This window comes from Fukomys damarensis, unplaced genomic scaffold (genome assembly GCF_012274545.1).
Source record: "Fukomys damarensis isolate Sample0158 unplaced genomic scaffold, DMR_v1.0_HiC HiC_scaffold_18, whole genome shotgun sequence".
Taxonomy (NCBI): domain Eukaryota; kingdom Metazoa; phylum Chordata; class Mammalia; order Rodentia; family Bathyergidae; genus Fukomys; species Fukomys damarensis.
In genome coordinates this window covers 47,671,076-47,696,591 of record NW_022900930.1, presented here as the reverse complement: position 1 = coordinate 47,696,591, position 25,516 = coordinate 47,671,076, and the positions used below count along the sequence as shown (strand labels likewise).

The 25,516-nt window shown below is 40.7% G+C and overlaps 1 protein-coding gene and 1 long non-coding RNA gene across 3 annotated transcripts in view; one reads left to right on the top strand and one right to left on the bottom strand.

Moving 5' to 3' along the window:
• LOC117286769 overlaps nt 1–7,014 on the top strand; it is a 98,787-nt gene extending 91,773 nt beyond the window's left edge. Inside the window, exon 4 of the long non-coding RNA XR_004517890.1 lies at nt 6,823–7,014. This is a non-coding gene — a long non-coding RNA (uncharacterized LOC117286769). The remainder of the gene's footprint in view (nt 1–6,822) is intronic.
• Elp3 (elongator acetyltransferase complex subunit 3) overlaps nt 1–25,516 on the bottom strand; it is a 63,620-nt gene that overhangs the window by 13,932 nt on the left and 24,172 nt on the right. For both annotated transcript variants that reach the window (XM_033765508.1, XM_010623221.3), the window contains 6 exons: nt 24,104–24,230; nt 23,089–23,282; nt 12,428–12,518; nt 10,128–10,193; nt 8,614–8,841; nt 7,643–7,724 (listed from right to left, as the gene is read on the bottom strand). In XM_033765508.1, coding sequence (XP_033621399.1) covers nt 7,643–7,724; nt 8,614–8,841; nt 10,128–10,193; nt 12,428–12,518; nt 23,089–23,282; nt 24,104–24,230 — 788 coding nt within the window. The remainder of the gene's footprint in view (nt 1–7,642; nt 7,725–8,613; nt 8,842–10,127; nt 10,194–12,427; nt 12,519–23,088; nt 23,283–24,103; nt 24,231–25,516) is intronic.

Here is a 25,516-nt window from a genome sequence, read left to right as displayed (position 1 = left end):
TATATAAATTTTTTTTTTTTTTTACTGGGGATAAAACTCAGGACCTTGTGCTTTCGAGGCAGGCAGTGGAACCACTGAGCTAAATCCCCAGCCCAGAAGAAAATATTATTAACTGTAAACCAATGCTCTGGATAATGTAGATAAAATAAATTCTTAGGAACATAAAAACTGACTCAAGAAGAGAAAGAAAGTCTAAATGGATTACATCAGTAATGACAACTCTGCCCCCAGAAAAGGTCTGGATCAAATGGCCTTCCTGGTAAAGCCTATCAAGTGGATTAAAAAAGAATACAGATTTTTTGCACACACTTCAAAAAATAGGACACACACCTGTCCCTGGTATCAGGGTGGACAGAACACACGGCAAACAAGTAAATGGCTCTTGTTGACAGTCCCAGCTAGGCCACACTGGTCACCCCAGTTGAGGCCCTTGACATCACAGACAGACATGAATCATCTTGTCTTGTGCCCCACTGAAATTCTCACCCACAGAAATACGCAGCAAATAAAACAGTTGCACTTTAAGCCACTACATTCTGGGCTAGTGTTATATAGCTGTAAATAACCCAAACAACCAATAATCGATAAGTAAGAGGCAACAGATCACCCACAGTATGGATCTTGGGCTTCTGGATTGATATAATAAACCTTCCTAAGTGGTGGACAAACTACATACTCTGCGGCTCGGAAAGGTGGAGGATCAGGTGCATAAGAAAATGATCTCATGGCCACAATCTGAAACAGCTACCTTGTTAAGAGTCCTGACTGTTGGTCACTGACAAGAGTTTAGAGCAGGCTGCTTCAAGTGTAAATAAATATCTCCCTCTAAGTGTCCCGACCAACTCTCTTGTTAGCTGCTACAGAGGTAGCACCAACAGTTTTCAGCATTATTTTGTAACATCTGCTTACCCAAAGGGGAGCACTCTTCCAAATTCCTGCCTTTGATAGATCTAGAGTAGAAAAGCATCAAATTGAATGGATCAAGGCCATGTCAAATATTTAGAGAAAAGAAGAGTACTATTCCTAGAAAAGTTACACCGATCAAGAGTTAAGATTGCAACACAGCATTAAATCAGATTCTCTGCTGGACAGGTGGCATGAGGAGTTCAGGTGAGGCCACCTTTTGGGGACAACTGCTTTTCTCAGAAAAAGCCTGTAGTGTCCAGCTATCCAATCAAGGCATTTAGCTCCCAAACCTTTTGGGAATATTATATGATATTTTGGGATATTACATGATAGAACCTCATTCCTTCTAAGCAAAATCATACGCCATTCCCAACATCCATAAATCAAAAGGAACAAGAATGGAAAGAAATCTTCCCTGTACAGAGTCTCTATAGCAAGGACAGCCTTTGGGACTTTAAAATGCACGTTTATGAAACAAAATAAGCCTAGATTGCGTGGACCTGGGATGGGCAACAGCACTTCTCAATCCTGTTTTTCAATACCAATAAGCCACTACAAGTCAGAACAGCTCCTGTTGGCAAACTGCCTAAAAAATGAAGTTGCCTTCAATATTCAAACAGCAGAAACTGACTGGTGGCCTAATCAGGAATATCTGAGACATGTGCACTAACAGTCTTGTGAGGGATGGTTTAATGCATGTGACATGCCAAGTACTAAAAAATGGTACCTGATTCATCCTCAAATGAATACATGGCAAGCCAGGGGATAAAGACTTCTGAGAGGAGCATGCCACAGTGCCTCCACAGATGAGCTACAATGCAGACACCAATTAGCAAACACCTAGCTAGTTCGTTATTCTAGCGAAGTAGAATTCTGTGTCATTGATGCCAGTCTGAGGAACAATGACACTGAAATTAATAGAGTTCTTATAGTAAAGCAACAATTTATGTTGTAGCCATTGTCTACAAAAAGAAAGACGCTAATAATGATAAACATTCTACTGGAACAGGCATCAAAAAAGAACATGTACGATAAGTATTAGAACACCAAAATGGAAGAGGAACACACAGAACACAGAAAACATGCATGTAGTCAGAGGATGTGGGGTGTGTGTGTGTGTGTGTGTGTGTGTGTGTGTGTGTGATTTATTAAAAAGAAACATTATGTAAATGGATGAAGAAGAGGTACAAAAGAGGAAGCGATCTTTCCCGGTCCTTTCTGCTAAGTCCTAGATTAACACATGCACATGGGGCACAAACAGGTTTGAGCCTGGCAGGCTTTCATGTCCATTAGCAAACAGCTCCCCGTAATGAAGAAAACCTTTCCTAGGCACTTCAGCGAGGATTAGGAGTCCATTATCACAGAGACCACACTGCAGATGTACCCTTCTTTTCAGCTAGATTATGATACAAAGAATAAATCAACCTGCACCTGAAACAGAGGGAGATGTGCAGTAGTCTAGAAAAGAGGTGCCGTTTCTGGGTTTCGGGAAGCAAATCTCAGCCATTTGTAGTTTAAGGAAACAAAACAACTGCTATTTTCTGCCCATGTGTGACTTCATTAATCAGTGGCTCTGAGGTACAAGACCATTAATTTTAGTCCCGGGAAGCCACACTGGGTTATATAAAACACAGGCACATTGATTTTTGACTACTGGGGATTACAGATCCCAGAGCTTTCAGGTCACATAACTCTAACTATCATGATTAAAAGTGATCTCATCTCCCATCTCAGTAGTGACTATTTCATTTCCCTATATTTAAATTCTTCTCTCCTCCTTTTCTTGGGCTTTTCAATACATTTCAACAGAACAGCTATCAGCCTCTGACTTCAGTGTGGTTTCTGTGACCAACCATTGAGACATTTTCCTCCTTCCTCATCATCATTGTGTGAACGAACCATCAGCCTCGTACAATTCTTGGCCAATGGCCATATTAATTTTCCACTTGAAAGGACACAAATAAAATACTGCTTATGACGAAGGTAGTAGGGGGAGCTTGGGGAATAGCTGTTCGCCTTACTGCATAGTAATTAGCTTGGCAAATTGAAACAGTGACATGATTAAATCTGACACCTCGCCAAATTTGCCAAAAGCAAAACAAACTCTCGTTTTGTTAGAAGTGTTAAATGGTTTTTTAAATAGTGGCTATCGACAGTCCTATTTGCCCTTTTGGAAATGGTACGGGCAGTGTGACATCAGAGATCTTTGGTTCCCATGGTGATTATTAGTGATGGCATTTCAGATGTTGTGCTTAGCTTTTACAGTATAATTCCTCGCGCCTTACAACATACAGGAGGGAAGAGAGAAACAGCAGCTTTATCTTGACAGGTCTAAAGAAAAGAATGTTCATCACTTAAGCCAATAAATATCGTTTTAAAGCAAATACAACTTGTTAATCTTAAACAGAAGTGTGGTGACAAGGCACGTGAGTGAAGTGGTGAAAGACACTAATAGGCGTGGATCTAACAGTGGCTAATCAATCGCTTAGATATTTCAGCAGTGATTAATGGTTACTTTCAACCTATGCATTATTTTATAAACTGGTTGTTCTTTTAACACTGATTTATCTGTTTTTATATGAAGACAAAGAATATTTTCTTACTCTACACTTGATCTTAGCCAAAAGGCCGAGAAGCGATTATTTTCTTACTCTAAAGCAATTAATCCTCAGTGGAGAAATAATCTGTAGTCTGGGTATGGAGAAGCACCAATTTTCCCATGGTGTGCAGACCACTCTTGTCTAGCCGCCTGAGTGTTGCCAAAAGATGGCGAGGTATCTCAGGGTTCTCCTAGTGGCCCCCTGATGCATTTAAATCATTTAGATGCTGATGAAGCCAAATACTTCACTTTCCCTTTGTTTAAAAATTTTCACATTTAGAGTCAACTTTAAAACAAAGTTTACCAGGACAATGATATGTACTTTGAGAAAAGCTAAACTTAAAAAGTCTTTCTGAATTTGACTTTGATAAATGAGGACAATTTCAATTTTCTTATGTAGCTGTAAATGTAGTACTAGTTTTAGAAAAGATAATCAGCTATAAAACATATAATATGTATCTATATATAAAACATACTGAAGACATAAAAACTTATTCTTTTAATAGGAAAAATGAGAATATGACCAGTAATTCAAATCAGATCTACTATACAGTTCTAGAGGCAGAAACAAGAGTCATAAATCTAAGTAAAGGACAAAATCCACTGGTAAGATGTCAGGAAGTCATAATGAATCTGAACACAAGTTAAAACAATTGGACATAAATGCTACTCTTACAGTAAGGGTAACCAAGATGATAAATGGTCCTGTCACATCCTTACTCAGCTACTAGTTAAGCTAGGACAGAAGGTGTACGACTTACAGGAAGACCTTATGGACCCGGAACAAAGATGGATTTACAAATTGAAAACAAGGTCACAGAAAAATGTAGGACTCTTAGGTCACAAAGTATTGTGACCAAACTTAGCATGTATCTATCTACAAGTCATGGATAGGATTAATTACCTATGGGAAACGTTATCATCATAATCTTCATCATCAAACACCCTATCTACAATCAGACTGAGATATGGTATCAGATAAGTATCTACTTAAAATGTAATCAGTAAAACCTAAGTGATCACAAGAACTAAAGAAGTTAAACTCCAAGGGACAGAATTCTAGGTATTAGAACTACAAGAGATAACTTAATCCATTTACTTTTAATAAGGAAAGGAAGGCCCATGGAGATTAGGTAGCATTATCTTAGATCAAAAGGACAGCTAATAGCAGGGTAGGAAAGGAATCCTGGCTCCCTGCCCACCTCTCCTAGTCTCTGTCTGTCTTTATATGCCATGTGGCATGCAGCACTGTTCATTCACAAAATGCAGCCTACAGATATCATATAGACCACAAATATCATATAGAGATTTTCATTTTTAGGGAGCAATACACACAGGATAACTGATTTTTTACAAGAATAAATTAAAACACACACACGCACACACACACACACACACACACTACTGTACTCAAATCAGAAAAACTGAAGCCAAAGAGAACAAACACGGAAGGAAAAATACCCATTAAAAATATACTGTAATAATCACTTTACATCTACCCTCCCTGAAGAACTGAATAATAAGACATCTCAGATATCTGATGCGGAAACTTAAATAGTAATATATCACTAAAATGGAGAAATAAAATGCACCATGCATAAAACAAATGTTCTTAGTGATTTTCATTTGAAGGGTGACCAGAGCTTGAGTCAAACAGAGAGCCAAGGTCCTGTGTGGCTTCTTCTATAAGAACAATGGTGGGGCTTCCAGGCAGGGAAAGGAAGTCCTTTCTCCCAGAGAATTTACCTTAGTTTCCAGAAGGCACCCCAGGCTGTTCCCATAGAAACCCACTGGCCAGAATAAACACCCAGTACATAATGTAGTAGATGTACTGTTCCAGTGCTGAGGAGAAGATTCTTCCCGGACTCTGAGAAAGTCTCTTTGTGTTATTTTAGAAACTCTCCATGCAGATGATCTCAAATTGAGCTATCATTTCAATTATGATAACAAGCTAGAAAGGGGACAGATGCTGATTTCCACTTAGAAAGACACCCTGCTCAGAAAAGCAGAAACTGAGGCTCTTAGGAGCAATTGGCTATGACCTCAGGCAAGTCAGGGGTCCTCTGCATGAGACATTTCTATGGAGATGGAAATCATGAAGGCTGAAAATCATGAAATAATGCTGAGCAATAATGGAATATGGATGTCCTTCAGTTTCAGAATTGATCAGGTCCTTGCAGACCTCAGAAAATCACGTGACTGTACATCAGAGTGGGAGTGAGGTGCTGCCAGAGAGTTATCATTACTGCAACCACTGGGAAGAGACAACGGGAAGAGAATACTAAAATCCCGCTGTTCAAATGTGGTCCGGAGACAATCACGGGTATCGTCCAGCCGCTGGCTAGAAATGTAGGCTCTCTGGCTCCTCACGAGTCAGGATCTGCATTTTAACAAGTTCTCTAAGTGATTCCGAAGCCCATTAAAAGTCTCAGAAGTTCTCTAATGGAAATGCTGACCATATGCTGGAAAAAGGGGTCATGACAATTTCAGGTGTTACCGGGCCTGCACAGATCCGCGTGCAGAATGTGTCTGAAGTCAGGCAGGCTTTCTTGCTACTTCTGGTCAACCTAGGCTATCCACCTGAGAAGTAAACACTTACTATAGCTACCAGTATTGGTCAAGTGAGCCTCATTTAGCCAACTCTTCTATGTGGACTGAAGATGACAAGGAAAATATATAAAGCTAGACAGGTTAAGAAATCCTTCATTAATCTGAGCAACACCAAAGAAAAACAAAAACAAAAACAAAACAAAACAAAAAAACACAGCCAGACTAAATGGTTAAGTGAGCCTGGGTGATTATATTTTCACAATTATAATATTTAAGACCTGGGTATGGGTATTAATTTATTGAATGGCAACAGCTTACTTTTTCCAAAAAATCCCATTTCAACTTAGTTACAGTTGAATTTTCAGAAAAGATTATTTTCACAGAAGGTGCAGTTTAGTTTTTGGAATGTGATAGTCTGATAGGAAAATAAATTTTTTTGGGAAATAAATCATATACATTTTGATCCGGGCTTTCACCGGCTAAGCTTCCTACTAGGAATTTCATTTTGGTAGGGACACAACAGCACAGGGTAGGAATGAAGAGGGCACATTTCATTTCCTGCTGTGTTAACACCGGAATTCCCTTTCTTGGCCACCCTCCAATTATCCCATGGCCTCGGTAAGGAGTAGGAGAGCTTCTGACCAGGTGGAGAACTCACTATTCCCCAATGGGTGCCTCGCATATGCAAGTTCTAAGCTGGAAGAACTAGAGGATGCAGGTGCAGGAAAGACTCTCTGATCTTCCTTTGCCCTTTTCTGTTGCAGCAGGTCCTGCAACCTTGCTAGGAGAGGTACCTTGCCAAGACTTCGGGAGAGGAGCATGTTCATCTCTGAGGGTAGACAGATGATGAGCAGGATCTCAAGGACAGGCCTTGTTGTTTCCCCGCTGGTCATCCTTAGCTCACACTCTGTGGTCCCATCATATTTTCCCAAGATGTTCACTCTTGATTAAACCTAGCTTGAAAACACTCGGGTTTGAACTATTTCTTTGGGTCTTTATTTCCCTTTGAAGGTTCCTGTGTTCTGTAGAATTTGTATGAAATAAATCTGTATGTGTTTTCCTTGTCATTTTGCCTTTGCCACTTTAATTTTCTGATGCAGCCAAGGACCCTAGGGGCCGAGGCAGTTTTTTTCCTCCCCTGCTTTCCTAGACAGGGGACAGCTGTTCCCCAGGAACTCTGTCACAAAGAATGGTACTGAAGGAGGAAGAACTCTGCCTTGAAGCGTCCTGTACTGGAACTGAGGTTCTATTTCAATTTTCTGAACAACAGCAATCATCTCCAGGCTGGCTTACATTTTTCTAGAATCCATATCCTCTAAGTCCATTTGCCCAGACTTGTATTTGGGAACAAAGCACACGAGAGGTGCTGACTATGGTGGCCAGTGGAGAGCAGGAGGGCTCAAAGCTCCAGTCCACCTCCTGCTTTCACGCACATCCTGAGTGCTGGGCACTAGTCCTTCCCTATCAGTCTGGTGCACGAATGAATGCACAAATCACAGAAAGGGGCAAGAGAATACTGAGCTGGATCTTACCGTTGTACCAAGCTCAAAATGTGCCTGAATCATCAACCCTGTCCTCCCAGGTTACCTGATATAACAGCTATTTTCCCGGATCCGTGTTCTTCTAGAGCTATTCTTTCCGCTTCCTCCATCAGCAGCATGCCAAACCCCTAAAATGAGAAACAGAGGGGTTGGAAGATTATAAAGGGGAGGTAATCCAACGAGAAAGAAGAAGGCTAGAAAACAAGAAGGCTAGAATTCACTAGTTGCTAAAAGCTGTTAGAAAGGATGACAAAAATCTTTTTATAAAAAGGAAAAGAAAACCCATTCAACTGTACCAAAACTACATGGTGACTGACCAGTAAAAAAAGTTAAACTCTCCAACGAGAGCTACCAAACGCTACTCTGAATGACAGATTCGAGTCACAGCAAGGGGGTTATTCCCACTTAACTGTCTGGTCTTTTTAGGTAAGACCCAGGCAATCTCCAGGTGGCAGGGTTCTTCGGGCACTAAGCTTTTATTTACTCGTCCATCCTCCACTCCCCATAGAGGTTTAGAAACCAAGCAAGAGTTTTACATTATCAATCTTGGGGCTTACCCTACTTCCACCTTGATGTTTTTAACACATTTTCCTTACTTTAGACTTACTCACTTAGATTGTTTGGGATCAGAGTTCCACTTTACATACTATAGTTAACATTTATGGAGTGCTTTAGTATTTTATAAGCACTTTCACATCATCTCCTTGGATCCACAGTAAATTGAGTCATATAAAATTGCCAACATTAGATGACTTCTGACTTCCAAAAGCAGTACCTTCACATGGCTCAGTCCATACATCCAACTTGGCAGAGCTACCTGTCCTTCCCTCTGGCCCCAGCACTCCCAAAAGGGAGTGATGTGGAGAGAAAACACAGGCGAGTGTCTAAAATATGGATTCTTTTGTTTCTGCTTTCCCTTCCCCATTTGCTCCTCTTTCTCTCCTCACCCCATTCTTTCTCTTTTCTGATTGAGTGCTTTCTTAATCATAAGCTGAACAGAAACAGAAAACAGGCTACCTGGTGCTGAAACTTAGTAGGATCCCGGCTGCTCACAGGGACTACACTTCCATACACATGCAGCTCTCGCACGATGGAAACACCTCCACCCAGCTCGAAGCGGAAGGTTTCCTCCGAACACTTGCGCAACCGCAGGAGGCCGATCAGAATGTCTTGCTCAGGGTCTTCATACGACAGGAAAGTCTCCCAGCCGCCATTTGCAACATAATCTCTCCTCACCAGCTCAACCTGTTGAATACAAAGCCACAAGAAATAGATTTTTTTTTTTCAAACTCCAGAACCAGAATTATTTTTATAATTGCATGTATTTATTTTGGCTAATAGGAATAAAGAATGAATCATCCCTAATTATGTTTCTTTTTACTTGTCTCCTCTCAAATAGCATTGAGATTAAATAAGAGTTCATGCTTTATTCATGGACTGTTAAAATGGAGAACAATTTTATAAATATTTGAACTTCATTAACCTTGGGATTCATATATATATACATATAATCTGCAGCTCAGTAAATGCGTCTGTATATTTAAATCTTTGATTGTCCATGAACTGTCTCCAAGATAAAAAGTACACATTATGTCACACTGACAGCTCTTAGGAACACTCCTTCTTTGGCCCCAAACTGGCAGATGCTCAATGTTTACATTTTTAAATCCTTATTTCCTCCAATAAAACTTCTTTTAGGAAAAAAAAAAAAAAAAAAAAAAAAGTTACCAGTCTATTGTTCCTTAGGCAGGTTATCCTTGACATGAGGTAAGCAATCCAGACCAACATTTTATGCCTTCTCAACTTAATTTTTGCTGAACAACTGAACTGTACACGAATTTGACAAAATGATTAACTACGTTGGGTCTGATTTTTCTCTCAAGAGATCCAAAATGTATGAAATGTCAATTAAATATGAACAGAAACATCAACTCAAGAGATCATACCTTTTATATTTCAGCGTTTCTCAAACGGGTCCACCAGAGTTACACCCCAGTGCCTAGCTGTACATAGCTAGACACTACAGATGCAGAGGAAGGAAGTTAATTCAATGCATATAACGAACAGTGGGGTCAGGGCAGTGGGGTCCCCTGCTGATAAAGCCATCATCATGTGACTAGCACCACTAGGACACAAAGAGACATGCAGTAAGCTCTACCTGAGGGCAGCCACTAGCGTGTGGCCATCCACACCTGAATTAATTGGAGGAGGATAAAACTAAACCTTAGTTCTTTCTTTGTAGTAGTCATATTCCAAGTGCTTGACGGTCCCATACAACTTGTGGCTACCACACGCAACAGCTCAGATCCAGAACATTTCCTACCCCACAGGGAGTGTTGGTCAGTGCTGATCTAGAATGAGGGGCAGACTCAGTTTTCATAACCTGCCTCTTCTGCAATTCAGTGAGCTTCCTATTTAGCTTTCCTGACTTGACATCTGTCTGTAATCTTCAATCACCCTCTGCTCCGAGTTCTTCAACCAAGGAGGAGCTAAGGGGATCCAGCCTTGGCAAAGATCTAAAAGAAACTAACCTGGTATGGCCGTACTTTGTGATGAATTTCCTGGATTCCAACCTCTCTGGTTCTCACATCCCGACACTGTCATTAAAAAAACAAAAAAAAGGTGTGGGGTGATTAAATTGGTAACTAATACAATGTTTATTTTAAACTCTTTTTATGAAATTAAACCCTGGACTCTAAATAAAGTTTGGATATAACTTGTATTGACATAAAATAACTGAATTTTAAAAAGGAACCCATCTTTAATAAATTTGGTGATGAGGGAAACCAGATGGAAGTTTATGAAGTTGTACTCTTTTGCTTTTAAAATAAATTTAGAATTCAAAAGAAACCAACATGTAATATAACCTTGGGGGTAAGGCATAAGCCATAAAGTCAGAAAATCATTTTTCCCAGTAGATATAGCTATCTGAAAGCATAATCCCAAACTGTGTATGCAGAAGAGTAAAAAGCAAATTCATGACATTATAAAATCATATTATTCACTTACATGTCTTATGGTATATTTTTCCCTATATGTATAACAAAGTAAAACATTATTTTCAGGATCCTAATATTTTCCACTAGAGAGAAAGTATCACTGTAGGAAATCTGATATCAGGAAAGCTATTTCTCTAATAACATATTTATGAAGGATTGTTATATATGCATGGAATTCCATAAAGAAAATGGGAACTTATTATTCAAGTCTACAACAAAACAAAAAACAAGGAAAGCTATCTCCATGCCTCGGGAACCAGTCTAAGAGACAATACTTTGATGGTGTAGATTACATAGCAAATAAGGGCCACGCAGTTCTGTACCTGCCAACCTGGTAAACGTGGATGCTGTCTTTTCACTACCGTAGTCCTACACAGTAGTTTCGCGTCCATGTATCTGTTACATGCTCTCAACAAACACTCACTTGCTGCTTTCTTCCTTTTCTTTTTTGGTGGGGGGTGCATGATATTTTAAAGGCAAAGATGGTGTACATTTCCTTTCTGGTAAAGACGCTGCCTAAGGGAATGATACATCTCTTGGCTATGACTGAGTGCAAACCTTTGGGACCGATCGATCCCAGTCTACTTAAGAGAGACTGGCCAGGCTTACGAGCGGGGAGGAGGTTAGAGAAGAAGACTGTCAGTAACAGGCAAGGCAGGGGCTGAAGGGATGGAGAACAGCACACAGTCTCATTTGGTGCTGTTAATTACTCTAAATGGATTTGCTTCTTTTCTAGAACTTCATATTTTTCATCTTTTTTTGTTGTTGGTAGAGTAGGCCAATAATATTTATGAACCTTATTTTGGACACCTTTCTAAAATTTTTCTTCATAATAACTTGAGTGAGAGTATAAACTGTCCTAGGTAGTCCACAAACTATGAAATCTTTGGAGCAACATCTTCCAAAGCACGGTCTCCGCTGGAATTGTGCGCGAGAACCACGTTTGCAGTTGACAGCTGCTCAGGCCCTGTCCAACTGACTGAACCCAAATCTCTGAAGGCAGAGCCCCAAAAGATGCCCTGGCCGGACACCACTCCTGGCGACGTCTCCAGCAGCTCAAAGAAGTTCCAGGGCATGGAGTCTCAAACCTCACTACCGCTTGACAGACTCAGGAATCACTTACGGAGACTTTAAATTCCAGGTTCCTTTGTTCTTTCAAGGTCATCAGAGAGGAGGTGCTCAGTAAATGTCCAAAAAGCAAATAAGTGACTTGAATAAACACAGGGGTGTGTTGTGGTGAGGTAGCCAGGTATATGTGGGGCAATAATACTGTCTGATAATGATTTCCAGCACACAATCCTTATCTGTTCAAATGGATCATTTCTTTTGAGGAATCACATCTTACTCTTCTATAACTTCCAACTGTATATTCTCTAAATCTAAATTCTATAATGTATATGAAGCCTATATAAATTCTATAGTTCTAATTCTAAATTCTATAATTTCTTATTCTTCTATAATTTACATTATCTTTGGTAAAAAACCAATACCCACTACTTCAAAAGAAAAAGGAGCTGAACACACGGTATGCAATCACAACAGTATAGGAGGCAGTTATAGCAAACTATGAGATCATAGTTTCAATCACAGGTAGAAAAAAAGAGCCACTAGATTGACAAAGTCATGCTCTTTGGTAGGAGAAAGCAGAAGTGAAGAAACAGCCAGGGGTCAGCTTTCCTGCCACTTGCTTCAGCTTGTGCATGTCGCAGAGTGCCTTTAACACATGAAAACTCTGATCGGACTAAGAGTGGTTTTTAAGAGGCACTGTACCAAAGATTTTTGGCTAGGGTGACTTTCTTCCTCAGCAGAACGGTGTGGCAACTATATCGTACCTGTATTCCAAGGTCTTTCATTCTTGCAAAAGCCAGCTCTCTCAGGTTGCCATGCTCCACTCCCGAGCTGACTAAGGGCATGGGAATGTCTCTGCAGAAGAAAGACAACAGCTGTGGCAAAATGCCATGCATTTTCCACAGCAGTTAAGGGAAGGATATTAACAAGAGGAAGAGCAAAACAAAACAAAAACCTATGAAGCAGAGCAGACAGGAAAGCAGAGGCCAAAGAGCCTAACCAGGAAGGAAGGTCCAAAGCTTCCCCAGGCTTCAGTTTTCCAACTTAAAATACTAATTTTTGTCAGCTTCTCAGAGTTCTGGTGAGAAACATCTGACAGAAATCATTTTATCAAATTTGAAAGTACAAACCGAAAGCCCAAATGCCCATTGACTATTACTAAGAATTTTTGGCTGAAGAGACATTTACAGTAAATAAAACATGAAATAAAATCGGTTTACTAATAAAGTTCAATCTGTGTAATGGGGTGACACAGTGATTTCTACCAATGCACTACTTTATAGCTTACAAACACTTTTCCATGAAGTGCTGGATGAAAGGAAATGGGAAACTCAAATGCCTGGCACAGCCAGTAACTGGTTTCAATATATTTTTCTTTCTTCACTTCTCAAAAATCTGTATTACATGTGACTCTGCATTAAAATAATAATAATAATAGCTTGCCTAAAGTCAAAACGAGATAAAATTCATCCCTTAGTATTAATATAGCATAAAGTGCTGGGTGCCAAGAAGACTTCAATCAAAAGTTGAAGTTATGATTTGCATTTTAGTTGCCTCAGCCACCACCTCTAGAAAAAACAATTAGTATACATTAGAGTATCTCTAAGAAAAAAAAAAATCCAGAGAAAGAATATGTTCAGTACTTCTGCTTCCTGTTCAAAGAACAAATCTCCAATTTGTCAGGTGTAACAGTTGGTCTATCCGAAGATGTGAAATGTGCGTTACCTTTTCTTCTCATTTTTCTTTTGCACCAACTTGAGTCTTTTTCTTGTCTTTTCACTCATTCCTTCATATGCCAAATACGAGGAGCTAATTCATCCATTCTAGTCTAATAAGATACTCTTCACTCAAAAGTATCAAAAGGCAATCAATTAGTGTAAAGCACTATCCGTAAGTCTATTAGGCTCTGAAAGTTGGTAGTTTCCATAAAAGCACTATAAAGACAGGCACACCAGGGGATTACAAGTGAGTGTCATTAAATACAGTGTGGTTACTTACAGTTTATAGAAAAGTCAATTTCTATTTTTAAAACTAAAATTTCTTAAAATTCAATCTACTCTAAAGTTAGTAATCAGAGGAAACTCAATAAAGCCTATTAATGGAAAAGGTATGATTTATTTAGCAAGAAAAATGAATATACTGTATAAATTTTACTATTTTACACTATAGAAGCCAAAGGTAAAGCCTTCTAAATATCCTTTTAAACTTTAAAATATTCTATAAATTATTCACAAATATATTAAATATAACAATATATCACATATATGAACATATAATTCATGAAAAATTTTAAACATTGTTGTACGTGGTATAAAATTAATCTCATAAAGCAACTGGCAACCATTACATGAAAAATAAAATTCAATTCCTGTTATTCATGGGAGTTGTTGTGAATATTGCAAAAGTTGCTGTGAATACTGAGCAAAATAATACTAAAACACTGCTCCTACAGATCAGAGTTCAGTTCCTATGAAACCCTAAACACCTTCGACTGATCAAAACATGACCTGTTTTAAGTGTGTTTTTGTTTAAAGACATCTATGTGACACATAGATGATTCATTAACAATAAACTTGTGGCCACAGCACTGTAATTCATGCCTCAAAGAAGCTTACCCAACACTTATTTTCCTAGCATATTTTCTTTAGGGCACACGAAGAAATCATTTTAAGAACAGAGAGGTGTATAAGTAGAAAGATGGAAAGCCAAGATCCCAAAACACAAAAATGAAGAATGCCCTCGACAGGCTTGTCAGCAGATGGCTATGGCTGAGGGGGGAAAAAAAAAAAAAAAAAAAAAAATCTTCAAGAACATTACCAAGGAAACCTCAAACTGGAAAAGCAAAACCAACAAAGATGGAAAACAATAAAAGTGACAACAACAGAATATTCAAAGGACTCTATGAAAACTACAAAGGCTTTAACTTATATGCAACAGGAATAACGGGGTAAAAAGAGAAAAGAATAGGAGAAATATTTGAAATAAATATATGATTGAGAATTCCTCCAATCTAATATCAGACACCAGAACACAGATCCAGGAAGCTCAAAGGATACCAAAAAGGATAGATGCCCCTAAAGCCTACTTAGTCATATCATTTTCAACCAACAGAAAAGCAAAGATAATGAAAATCTCCTTAAAGAAGCCAGAGGGGAAAAATACCTTACCTACAGAGGAATAAAGACTAAGAATTACACATAACATCTCTTTAGAAACCATGTAAAATAGAAGAGTGGAGTGAGATATTTAAAGCTGAGGAAAAAAAAAATCCAACAACCTATAATTCTATCCTGTGAAGTTATCCTTCAAAAGGATAAAGGAGAAATAAAGACTTTCTCAGACAAACAAAAGTTGAGAGAATTTGTTGCTAACACCTTTGCTCTGCAAGAAATGTTAGAAATTCTTTAACAAGAGGAAAATTACGGAGGTCAGAGACTCAGATCTACATAAAGAAAAGCACACTGAACAAAAATAAGTGAAGAGTAAAAACATTTTTTCATTCTTAATCTAACACAAAATCAGTAGAGAAAGATCAACGAAGTCAAAAGCTGGTTCTCTGAAAAGATAAATAAAATCAACTAGTCTAGCCAGGATAACTAAGGGAAATGAGAGGGCAAAAATGACTACTATCAGAGATGGAAATGGGGACATCACTACAGATCCTATGAACAAGCAGATGAAAAAATGCTATATGCAGTTGGAGTGCTCCCAGGGTTCACTGGGGTTAGAATCTTGGTTCCCAGAATGGTAGGGCTGGGAGGTGGGGCCTAGCAGGAGGCCCTTAGGTCATTGGGGTGTGTTCTTGGATGGCAACTCTCTGGCTGAAAGGAGCAAGCCTGGTGCACTCTGTGATGGAAGTGCTCCTGTGCACACTCCTGCCACTGTTCTGCTCAAGGTGACCCAGCCCACGGGCGACCTCCACCACAGGGCCTGCACTGCCTCTAGATGCTGTCAATATACGTAAGAAATGTGTGGATATGCATCCATCGTGTGCATTTACATGTAATATACAAACACTCATTTGTAACCATTTCTACATATATATTTAAAAATCTGCAGGTTCAGACTGGTAATTCCAGTATGAGCCATGTTTCGGTGTTCTTTTCAGCCTTCCACCCTTTAGTATATATAAATCCCTTCAGACAGTAAGAAAGCGGCTCTCAGCTTTGGGATATTTACCCATTTGCTAAATCATTTAACTTATGTGCTCAATGTAACCAGTCTTCCAGACCCCCTCTGCCTTCCCTCCCTTATTCTGCACCACGCCCGGTGCCAGGCACGCTACTGCCAGCACCTCCACAGCACTGCCTCCTCAGACTGCAGGAAAGGCAGCAGGAGGGGAATGGAAGAAGGGCTCTACAAATCTTTTAGTAACAAACTAGTACTTTTAAAAAGACACTAAGGCTGGGGGTGTAGCTCTGTGGTAGAGAGCACTTACCTAGCGGATGAGACTCTGGTTTGATCCCCAGCACCACAAAACAAAACAAAAAAGCCTAAACCATCAGGAGACATAAACTCTCCAAGGAAGGTTTTATCAGACAATGGTAATAGACAGAACTATCTGACAGCAAGAATCAGCAGCAGGCAGCTACACAATTTGTGGGGCCCAGTGCAAATGAGAACATGTCGCTCCTTAGTTTAAAAAAATTATTAATAAGTTCAAGGTGGTGACAGCTAAGTGCAAAGGCCTAGGAGACAAACAGGTCCCCTGCTCTGAAGCTGGTCTTGAGGACCAGAGAGGACCTGGCAACTCAGGGATGCGCAAGTATACTGACAGCTCACAAATGTCCTTAAGTTTATGTCTGTTGCTGCAGAAAGGAAACATGGCTTTAATGGTGTTGGGCAGAGACATGGCTGGATGACACCAGATGCAAGTTTTTCACATTAAGGAACAGAAACGTGGCAGCTGTCAACTTCAGTGATGAAGGCTCCACTGAATCTGAGGGAAAGAAACCTAGGCTGAGCTGCTTCCAGGGCAAAGCACTGTACAAGCTGTCTGGACACCATAAGCAGACATTGTCCCACTCTCCCAGGAGTTCAGAACCCAGGCAAGATGACCAATCATCCATCTGGACTAGGCAGGAGTTAAAGCTATTTTTAGGGCTTTCAACTTAATCCAATCTAATTTCATTTTCTTGGGTGGAAGAGAGATTACATATGAGAATATTCACTTTTCTGTTTTAATAGGCAATATTTCAAGCTTACAAGTGCCGATATTTGCAATTTGCTCATCAAAAACCTTTCAAAGCAATGTCTAGAGCTGTTTTTATCTGAAGTTTCTCATGCTTCAGAAGCACGTTTTGGTTGCAAATTGGTATTTTCACTTCAAGCCTCACAGTGATTTAAATATCACATCAAGGCAGACAGCTGTCAAATAGCCCATGGGCAGCGGCAGTTTAATGTGGTTCCATCATTGCCTGGACAGAATTTTACATTTAATCACTGACTGCACCCTTCCGGGGAGAACACAGGATCTTCTGTCAGGATGCTGCTTCATAAAAACACCCAGGAAGATGCTACTGACTCAACTGTCTTGAAACTAAACAGCATAAAATAGTTTACAAAAGTGTCTATATATGGTGGGGCGTGTGGAAAAATAATAAAAAATACCAAGTAACCTGCCAGTAAAATATAGTAAACAAGTAAACAAGTGTGAAAATAGTGTGCTCACTTGAGTATCTTCCTTTTTCCTCGGTTCTTCCAGATAGCTGCCTAAAAATCATCCCTAAAGTCTTTTTCTCCACATAAGCCTTGTCAGTTCAGTCTTGCAGGCGGCAGTACAGAAGTGAAAGCTGCTGCTGAGTAGACTTACACAGAAACAGACAGATTTCTAATGGCACAGAACAGAAGGACCTACGATTCTCCTTTACATAAAGAGTGTTTAACTTCACGCTTAGTTTTCTGTATTCTCAGAATTGCTCTCAAGCTTTAAGACTGAAGCTAGAAGACGCATGTTGACTCAAAAGCTCCAAGATGCTCTTCTCCCAAATCAACTTTCTTGACCACTTCATACTGCCAAACAACTCAGCTTTTTGTACACCTTTGTATGTAATATTTAAGTTGTTGATTTAACATTTTCCTTCACACTTTTATTTCAAAAATTTACCATCTCCCTCTTGATGCAAGTTTCTTTTTAGAAGTTCAGAAACAATAACTTCTAGCTGTATATAAAGTTTAAAACATCTTTAACCGAAAGAGAAGGTTTTTAAAGACTATGTGACACCTCACCAGAATACAGCTATCACACTGTCATAAAGTGCTGAGTGTATTGTCTGAACACAGACATGATTTTCTGGTTCCCCAGTTTCCTATCTGCCCAGGTGAGAGGAGAGAATTCAAACTGAGGTAATTTACAAACTTTTTTTGAGCTATTGCCATAAAAAGCACCATCATTATGATCCAAATTCCACAAGTGACAAAATGGTTATAGATAACCTGTGCACAAAGAACACAACAGATAATCAGTTACAACAGAATGAAGTTAACCTTAGACAATAATAGGAAAATGCAAATTTTTACCCTTAATTAAAATAAAAATCTAAGGATCCGATTTTATAGATGATGTGATAAAACCAGTAACTGTGTACTCTAAATAGGTAAGCTTGTTTAATGCCTCAATCTCATCAATAGATATAGCAAAACCTGTGACATTTATTTATACTTCTCTTGTTTCAGAAAGGATTTAAGACATGATAATAATGGAAACCAAAAAAGCAAAAAAGACGTCTAGATCCTTTACCATGGGTCATTCTTTTCACAGCTACTTCACAACCTATGTCTTCAACAAGAATTGGTATGCAATAGAATATTTACAGCATACAAAATGTGCTGTCATGTGAAGATGCATCCCAATGACACAAGAAAAATTTTGAGAAAATGTAAGATCATTACTAACACATACAATGAAGTTGTTTAAAGTACTTTTATAGAGAAAAATTTTATTCACATAGCACTATATTGCTAGAAATGAGGAAGAAAAAAATTCTAGACATTAGGAATATACCGCAAACTGTTGGAAACAAAGAATAAACTCATTAAAAAGAAATGTATGGAGATTGGTGAACACTGGACCACAAGTACATGATATAAAATACTGACTGGTGAATGAGGCCCCATGTCCTACCTCAGTACTAACACAAACTGCGTTTAAAGTTTCAGCAGTTATTGAGAACTAAAAGTTAGAGTATAAATTAAATTTGAGTTACCTTTTCTTTTTGGAACCAGGGACTGAACTTGGGACCTTATACTTGCGAGGCAGGTGGTGGAACCACTAGGCTGAATCACTGGCCCTTGAGTCACTTTTTAAAGGAGTTCAGCCACCCTCTCATGTGTGCAAGGGACCGGCTGCAGGACCCCCTATAGATACCAAAATCTACAGATGCTCAAATGCCTGGTATCAAATGGAGCGGAATATGTCTGCAGTCCTCCTTATACCTCACACTGTCTCCAAAGGCTGGAAAACTCCTAATGTAAAGAATGTGACTCCTAGGCAAACAGCTGCTTAGATATTGCTTGGGGAGTAATGACAAGAAACACAGTGTTTACACGTTCAGTAAGACACAGTTTTCTCTCTGAATATTTTTAATACGAGTATGAATGAACCCGTGGATTCAGAACCCACTGATATGGAGGGCCTACCATATATACAAAAAAAATATGTAAATAAAATCAGGCAGAAAACAAGTAGGAAAATGTAATGAATGCAAATTCTCACTCAGGTAGCCATAGTAACAGTTCAGTGATACCCTATGGAAAACACAAAATAAGATGACATTAGAAGGAATTCTCCCCATGCTTACTAGAAAACAAATGTTTTATTGAATACTTAGTAAAACATCAAAAAAATGTAAAAACAAAGTAGAAAGCATAAAGACTTTTGTTTTTGTACTAAAGAGTCTGGCAAATGATCGCCGTCAGAGTTAAGTGAAGGATCAGTGCCAAAGCTGAAATCCTGACATCACGGCTGGAGAGGCGGCGACTCGTGACTGTGTTAGGGACTGAGTCACTGCTCTCTTCAGACAATACGTTACCCTCAGACTCACCAGGGATGTTGCCAAGAGAACACTTGTAAAGAGACATCAGCACTACCTGTTTTACAGTGTCCCTTTACATTTTAATTCACCTACACATTTGTGAAGCACCAGAGTATTACTTGAGACCCCTAAGCCTTTGCACGCTTGCCCTCTGCCTCCCTCACTGACACCGTGAAGAGTAGATCTGCTGCCCTTGTTTCTCCAACACCTTACTTGCTCCGCTGTGGTGCACCAGAAATATGGCCCAGGGTGGGATTTCTTGAGGGCCACGACATTAAGCTTTCAATGTGATAACTGTGTCTCTGCTGTTTTGCACTCACTGACTACAGCAGTAAGACATTTCAAGCTGAAAACAAAGGACAGAACTGGGTGGGCGACTGCGGTTCTCCAGATGTGAGGCTGGTTTCTAGTGTGTGACAGCTGTGCTTTGCTGCTGGGAAGTGTGTCTGCTGTTCTCTGGTGGTCAAAGTCCATTAAACACAAATGATCTTTGTCCTTTGTCTCTGGCACTGAGTGCTGTTTACTGCATTCCCGTTTCCTGCTGTAGTAATTTAAATCTTTTGAAACAATTTCAAAGTCACAGGAAAAAGTACAAATAATGATTTTTCTGAACTATCTGAGCGATGTTACCAGATGTGTCAACACGGGCTGGGCGTGGCGATGCACACCTGTAATCTAAGCTACTCAGGAAGCGGAGGCACGAGGACTGCAAGCTGAAACTCAAAAGACTGTGTCTGAAAATAGACAATAAAAAGGGGTGGGAAGGTAGCTCGGTGGTGCCACACACGTCTAACAAGCACGAGGCTCTGGGTTCAATTTCCAGTACTGAAAAGAACAACAAAAAAGGCTGGCCGTACGCATACCTGTAATCGCAGCCACTGAGGAGGTGAAGGCAGACGGATCACAAGTTCAAGGCCAGCCTAGGCAACTTAGCAAGACTCTGTCTCAAAATTCAAAAAAGCAGGGGAGGCTGGGGATGTAGTTCAGCGTGAGTTCAATCCCCAGTACTCCCCACACCTACACAAAGAACCATCACTCTCAGAATACTTTCAGTTCTTCTTTGGAGGATATTTTCCCATATAACCACAAAATATAGGGCTAAGATCCTATTTATCAGCCTCTGGCCACCAATATGTAGCTATGCTACATGCTTGTTTCAAGACTCCTTACTTCATGTACAGTACATTGTTGCATCATCCACAGTCCTGCGCTCAGGCCTGGACAGAGCTTACCTAGCACTGTATCTTCTCCACTAGGAACATCCTGGCCTTCCTGTGCTCAGGAGTATGTAAGAGCACCTGAGCTCCGTGTTTGGGCAATTTCAGAGTCAATCCCTAGCCAACTGCACAAGTTTTAAAAATGTTTAGCACTAGGCAGACTACAGAAAGGACACCTGTCATGGTGTGAGAGCTGGAAAAAGCAGACAGAGGGTCATCTTGCTCGACCACAGCTGAGAAGGTGTGTGCTGAGCAACTCAGATTCTTCACGCTCTTTACACGTCTAAACGATTTGTGGCAGAAGTACCGAAGTGTTGATTCTAAGGCCCAATACATTTAATCGGCAGATCTGCAAACACTGAATCCGCATGTCACAAAGACTGCTGGTGTGTTTTTTAATCATACTTACACCACACTGATCTAATTACATTTACCATGGGCTCCTATTTCATCTAATTGGTTATAAATTGTTAATATCAGTATTTTATTTGCTGCTCAGACTGCCCCAGACTTGACCAATGAGACCAATTTGACCTTTCAGCTGGCTTCCTCATCTTTCTTTGAATACTTCCTCGCTTTTTGCACAAAAGGTTCCAGGTTCATCTTGTGCTTTTCAGGCTCCGGGCCTGAAATCAGTCATTTCTCCAAAGAGCCCTGGTTCCTTTTAGTGAAGGCAGGCATTCAGCAACCAAGGTGTGAATACAGTGTCAAATGCTCACAGCTATAAAATACTACTCACTACACACATCAGATTCATTGCTGTGTGTTATATTTACATTTATGCATTTAATTATGTGTAGAAAATACCAGCATCTTCTATTCTAAAACAGCAGACCATTCACTTCCTTCTTTGCGTTTTCACATCTGTAATTGCTTTCATAGACTAAAAAACCGAGTCCCTATGACCCCTGACGTATCTACTGATTAGCTTAACCCCTGTAAGTCACCAAGCTTTTCTCTGCCTTTCTCCCCCTCCACACGCTGCTCCACTCTGCCTCTGACAGCAGTTAGCTCCCTGCAGGAACGACGGCCCCGAGCACCACATTCAGGCTTCAACAGCCTGCTCCACGCCCCTGCCTCCCCCACACCCTGCGTGGGCTGCGGCTCCCAGCTCCCTGTGTGGACCCCTACCTTGCTCAGCCCCACCTAATACCTTCTGGCTGAATTATTCCAGCAGGGTTGAGAAAAGGGGCTGCAAATGATTTCAACAGCTAACTCTCCTGAGTATTTTTTTAAAAACAGAGATCATGCAAGCAACTTAGATCCTAGAGTTAAGGCTGGTTTCCAAATTCTGAGAAGTTAGTATGCTGTGGCTGAATTATGGTCTAAATGTCTTCTGATCTTTAGGTAAATGCATTATTTTATATTTTTGACAATTTTGCTTAAGTAGCCGGCAATTCTGCTTATTTTCAGTATTCACTACTTTACATGATCAGGAATGCATTTTCGTGCTCAACAACAGCAACTAACCGTACATGCTTTTACTGGTCACCTTTGTGCCTTGTAATTATTATAATATGATAGTGCAGGCAGGGTAGCGACAATGTATCTTAATGACTGCCAAGTACAGGAAGGGCTTTGTTAGGACTGGAGGTGTGCAGGTAATCTTACGGCTTCTCAAATATTCCTTCAATGTTATCTTTCCAGTAAAATAATTAAATTACATTTTAAAAGGTGTGAGACTGCAAATATGATCTTATTCTCCCTCTCCTGGGAAGAAAACAGATTATTTTCCATGGCACCAGGAATACGTCCCGCATTTTCCACATGTACACGGTATCCGCTCAAGTGACCTGCTTTTTCTTTTTCCTCCCGAGGCTCCAGAACACAGGTAAGACACACTGCTCTCACCTGCCTCTCATTCCCCTCACTGGATCTAGACTGAAGGAGCCCTGCCAAAGGAAATCCTGACCCGGGCCGAAGCTCCTGAGAAGCAGGCTCTGCCTCGAGCTCTGGACTCAGGAACAGAAGAGTGAAGAAACACGCTGCAGGCCAAGTGGCTTGGACATGCTGTCCTTCAGTTTCCATCCCTCTCTCCTGACAGGGAGCATTCCTGATATTCTACATTTAATAAGACAATTCAAAGTATTCAATTCAATGAAATCAGACCATTCCCATTAGAAATGTAAACAGACTGGACACCAATTATCTGGGGAATGTAAGAGAGCACGCTACCTCTGCACTCGGTACACTCGAGTCCACGGAGGAACCAGGGCTAGGATCCGAGCCACCAGTTCGATCAGGTCACTGGGAGAATAACTCTTATAGCGTCCCGATTTCCAGAGCTCGTACAGTCCCGTGCCACGAATCACCAGAGTAGGGTAGAGTTTCATACCATCAGGACGAAAAGCAGGGTTCTCAAAAAACTCCTGTGAGTACAGAACAGAAAGTTACTTCTCTGTTAGTTAGGCAGGGATTGCCCATGGTGCAGTCTAACCCTGGACCAACTTCTCTCCCACCCACAGCAGACTGTGGGGCCGAGCGAGGGGATAGGACGGGACCAAAACTTGTCAAAACCAGCCAAAGGGAGCAAGGCTGGCAGCGGTGAACAGTGAGACACTGTGCCACATGGGAGTGAAGGAGAGGACCTCTGGCCGGACAGGACACACTAGCAGCTGCTGCTCCATACTACGGAGCCCGGTGTGCCAGGCATCTTACCAGGTGTCACATGGGGCACCCCGGTCATCTCCACAATTGGTAGATACTGTCCTGGCCTCACCGAAGAGGTGAAAAAACCAAGGAAAGACACAGTGAAACAGTCTGCTGCTAAGTGGTGGGGCTAGACTTCAAATATGGAAAAAATGTGGAACTAGTAAAGTATGACAGATTAAATCAGAGAGACGTTTAAGTATGTTAACATCTTAACGGGATCAGGCTGCAACATAGATAAATGCTTACGGTAATGTTAAGTTAAAAAAAAGCTACTAGAAGAATTACCCGTCCCATATGTATATAGGCACGGACTAGTGCCTGCCTGTATTGTATGCTCATAAACAATCTCATCCCCTCAAAATACTAAGCATGAAAAAATCTGGAAAGAATGTACTAAAAGAGCTTTGTGTGCCACCGAGGCTGTGGGTGACTTCTCTTTGTTGCGTCTCTAATATTCCATAATGAGGATGTATCGTTTCAGTAATGGAGAAAATCAACAGCTGACAAGCAATCAAGGTGCAGAGGTTCTGACACTTACTATAAATTGCTCGATGTCTCGTTCCAGTCCCACGTTTGGCAGATCAGGCATCATATGAGCCACAACTTTGAAACCTGAATCTTTGGCCAGGTGGAATGACTCACACACTGCCTTGACAGTGTGGCCCCTGAGGAGAGAAAATTCACCACTGTCATGCAAACAAACGGGCAACAAAGTTAACATGGGGAGCAGAGGAAGACAATCTGTGAGACCAAGAAATGTACGGCTGGGAAGCAAAATCTGAAGAGGCCTGGAAAGAAGTCATCTTATTTGGGAGATATGTTTCAGAACTCCCCTTCTGTGCCTATGCATAGTCCTGAAGTAAATGATGGGTGCTAAGAATTCATGTGCACCGCAGTCATTTGGGTAAGTACCATCAGTTAAAACAAACTCACTGATGTACGTACCCATGTTACAACAAGAACAATGAGCTCAAAACCACGTAGAAGCTGCTGTACCCCTTCCGTTAAACATCTTGTGAGACTACTGGGAGAGGGGAACAATGAACCCCAAAATACAAAACAGATTTCACTGGGGGGGGGTCCTTAAACTAAGAACAACTGGAAAGAGAGACTGCTAGATTGCTAGCTAGAAGGCTAGATTGCTACGGGCCACGGGGATAAATCCTCACTCTAGCACCACAGCCAAGTAGGAAGCCAGCCTCACCAACAGTTCGGAGCACTGAAGGGGGAAGCCTGGTGGCAACCCTTCCTCCACCAGGACATTCCCATTCACCACAGTAAGATCCTAGAAACCACAGTTCTATAGCACTCCCTCTGGACCTTCCCATCCGTCCCCATGGCTCCAATTTCTAATCTCTTGACTAAGGACTCCCAAGGTCCTAGTCTGTGACAAGACTAGGCCCATTTTCTGAATTCCACATCAAAATATCCAAACTTCAAAGTTACACTGCATGATATGGTAGCTGCTAGGTATGTGTGATTTTCAAATTACTTAATAGAGCACTTTGATCACTGGCTAGCTCTCCCCTAAAGCAAGCCTTCCACTGGTAGTCATATAGGGTCCACTAATGTCTAAAACTTAATGTATCCAAAATGAAATCTATCTCCCTCCAAACTTACTATTTTCATTTCTAATCAGTCACCAAACACTGCCACTCACTTCTTAATGGGACATTGGTACTTCCTACATAAATTACATGAATTAACAGCCGCCTGCTTCCTGCATGGGAAAAGCTGTCTATGACAAGGAAGGGAAGTGGGATGCACATGTTTATAGGCTGCCAGAGGAAGGCATAGACAAGGACTGAAAAGGAGGGAAGAGGGGATGGACTGAAGAGCAGAGCAGAGCAGAGGAAAAGACAGGTGACAAGGAGGAATCCCAAACCCTTTGCTGATGAGACTGGCTGGAATGAAGAATGTGGATGAATGTGAGAAAACTGGGGAGCAGAGG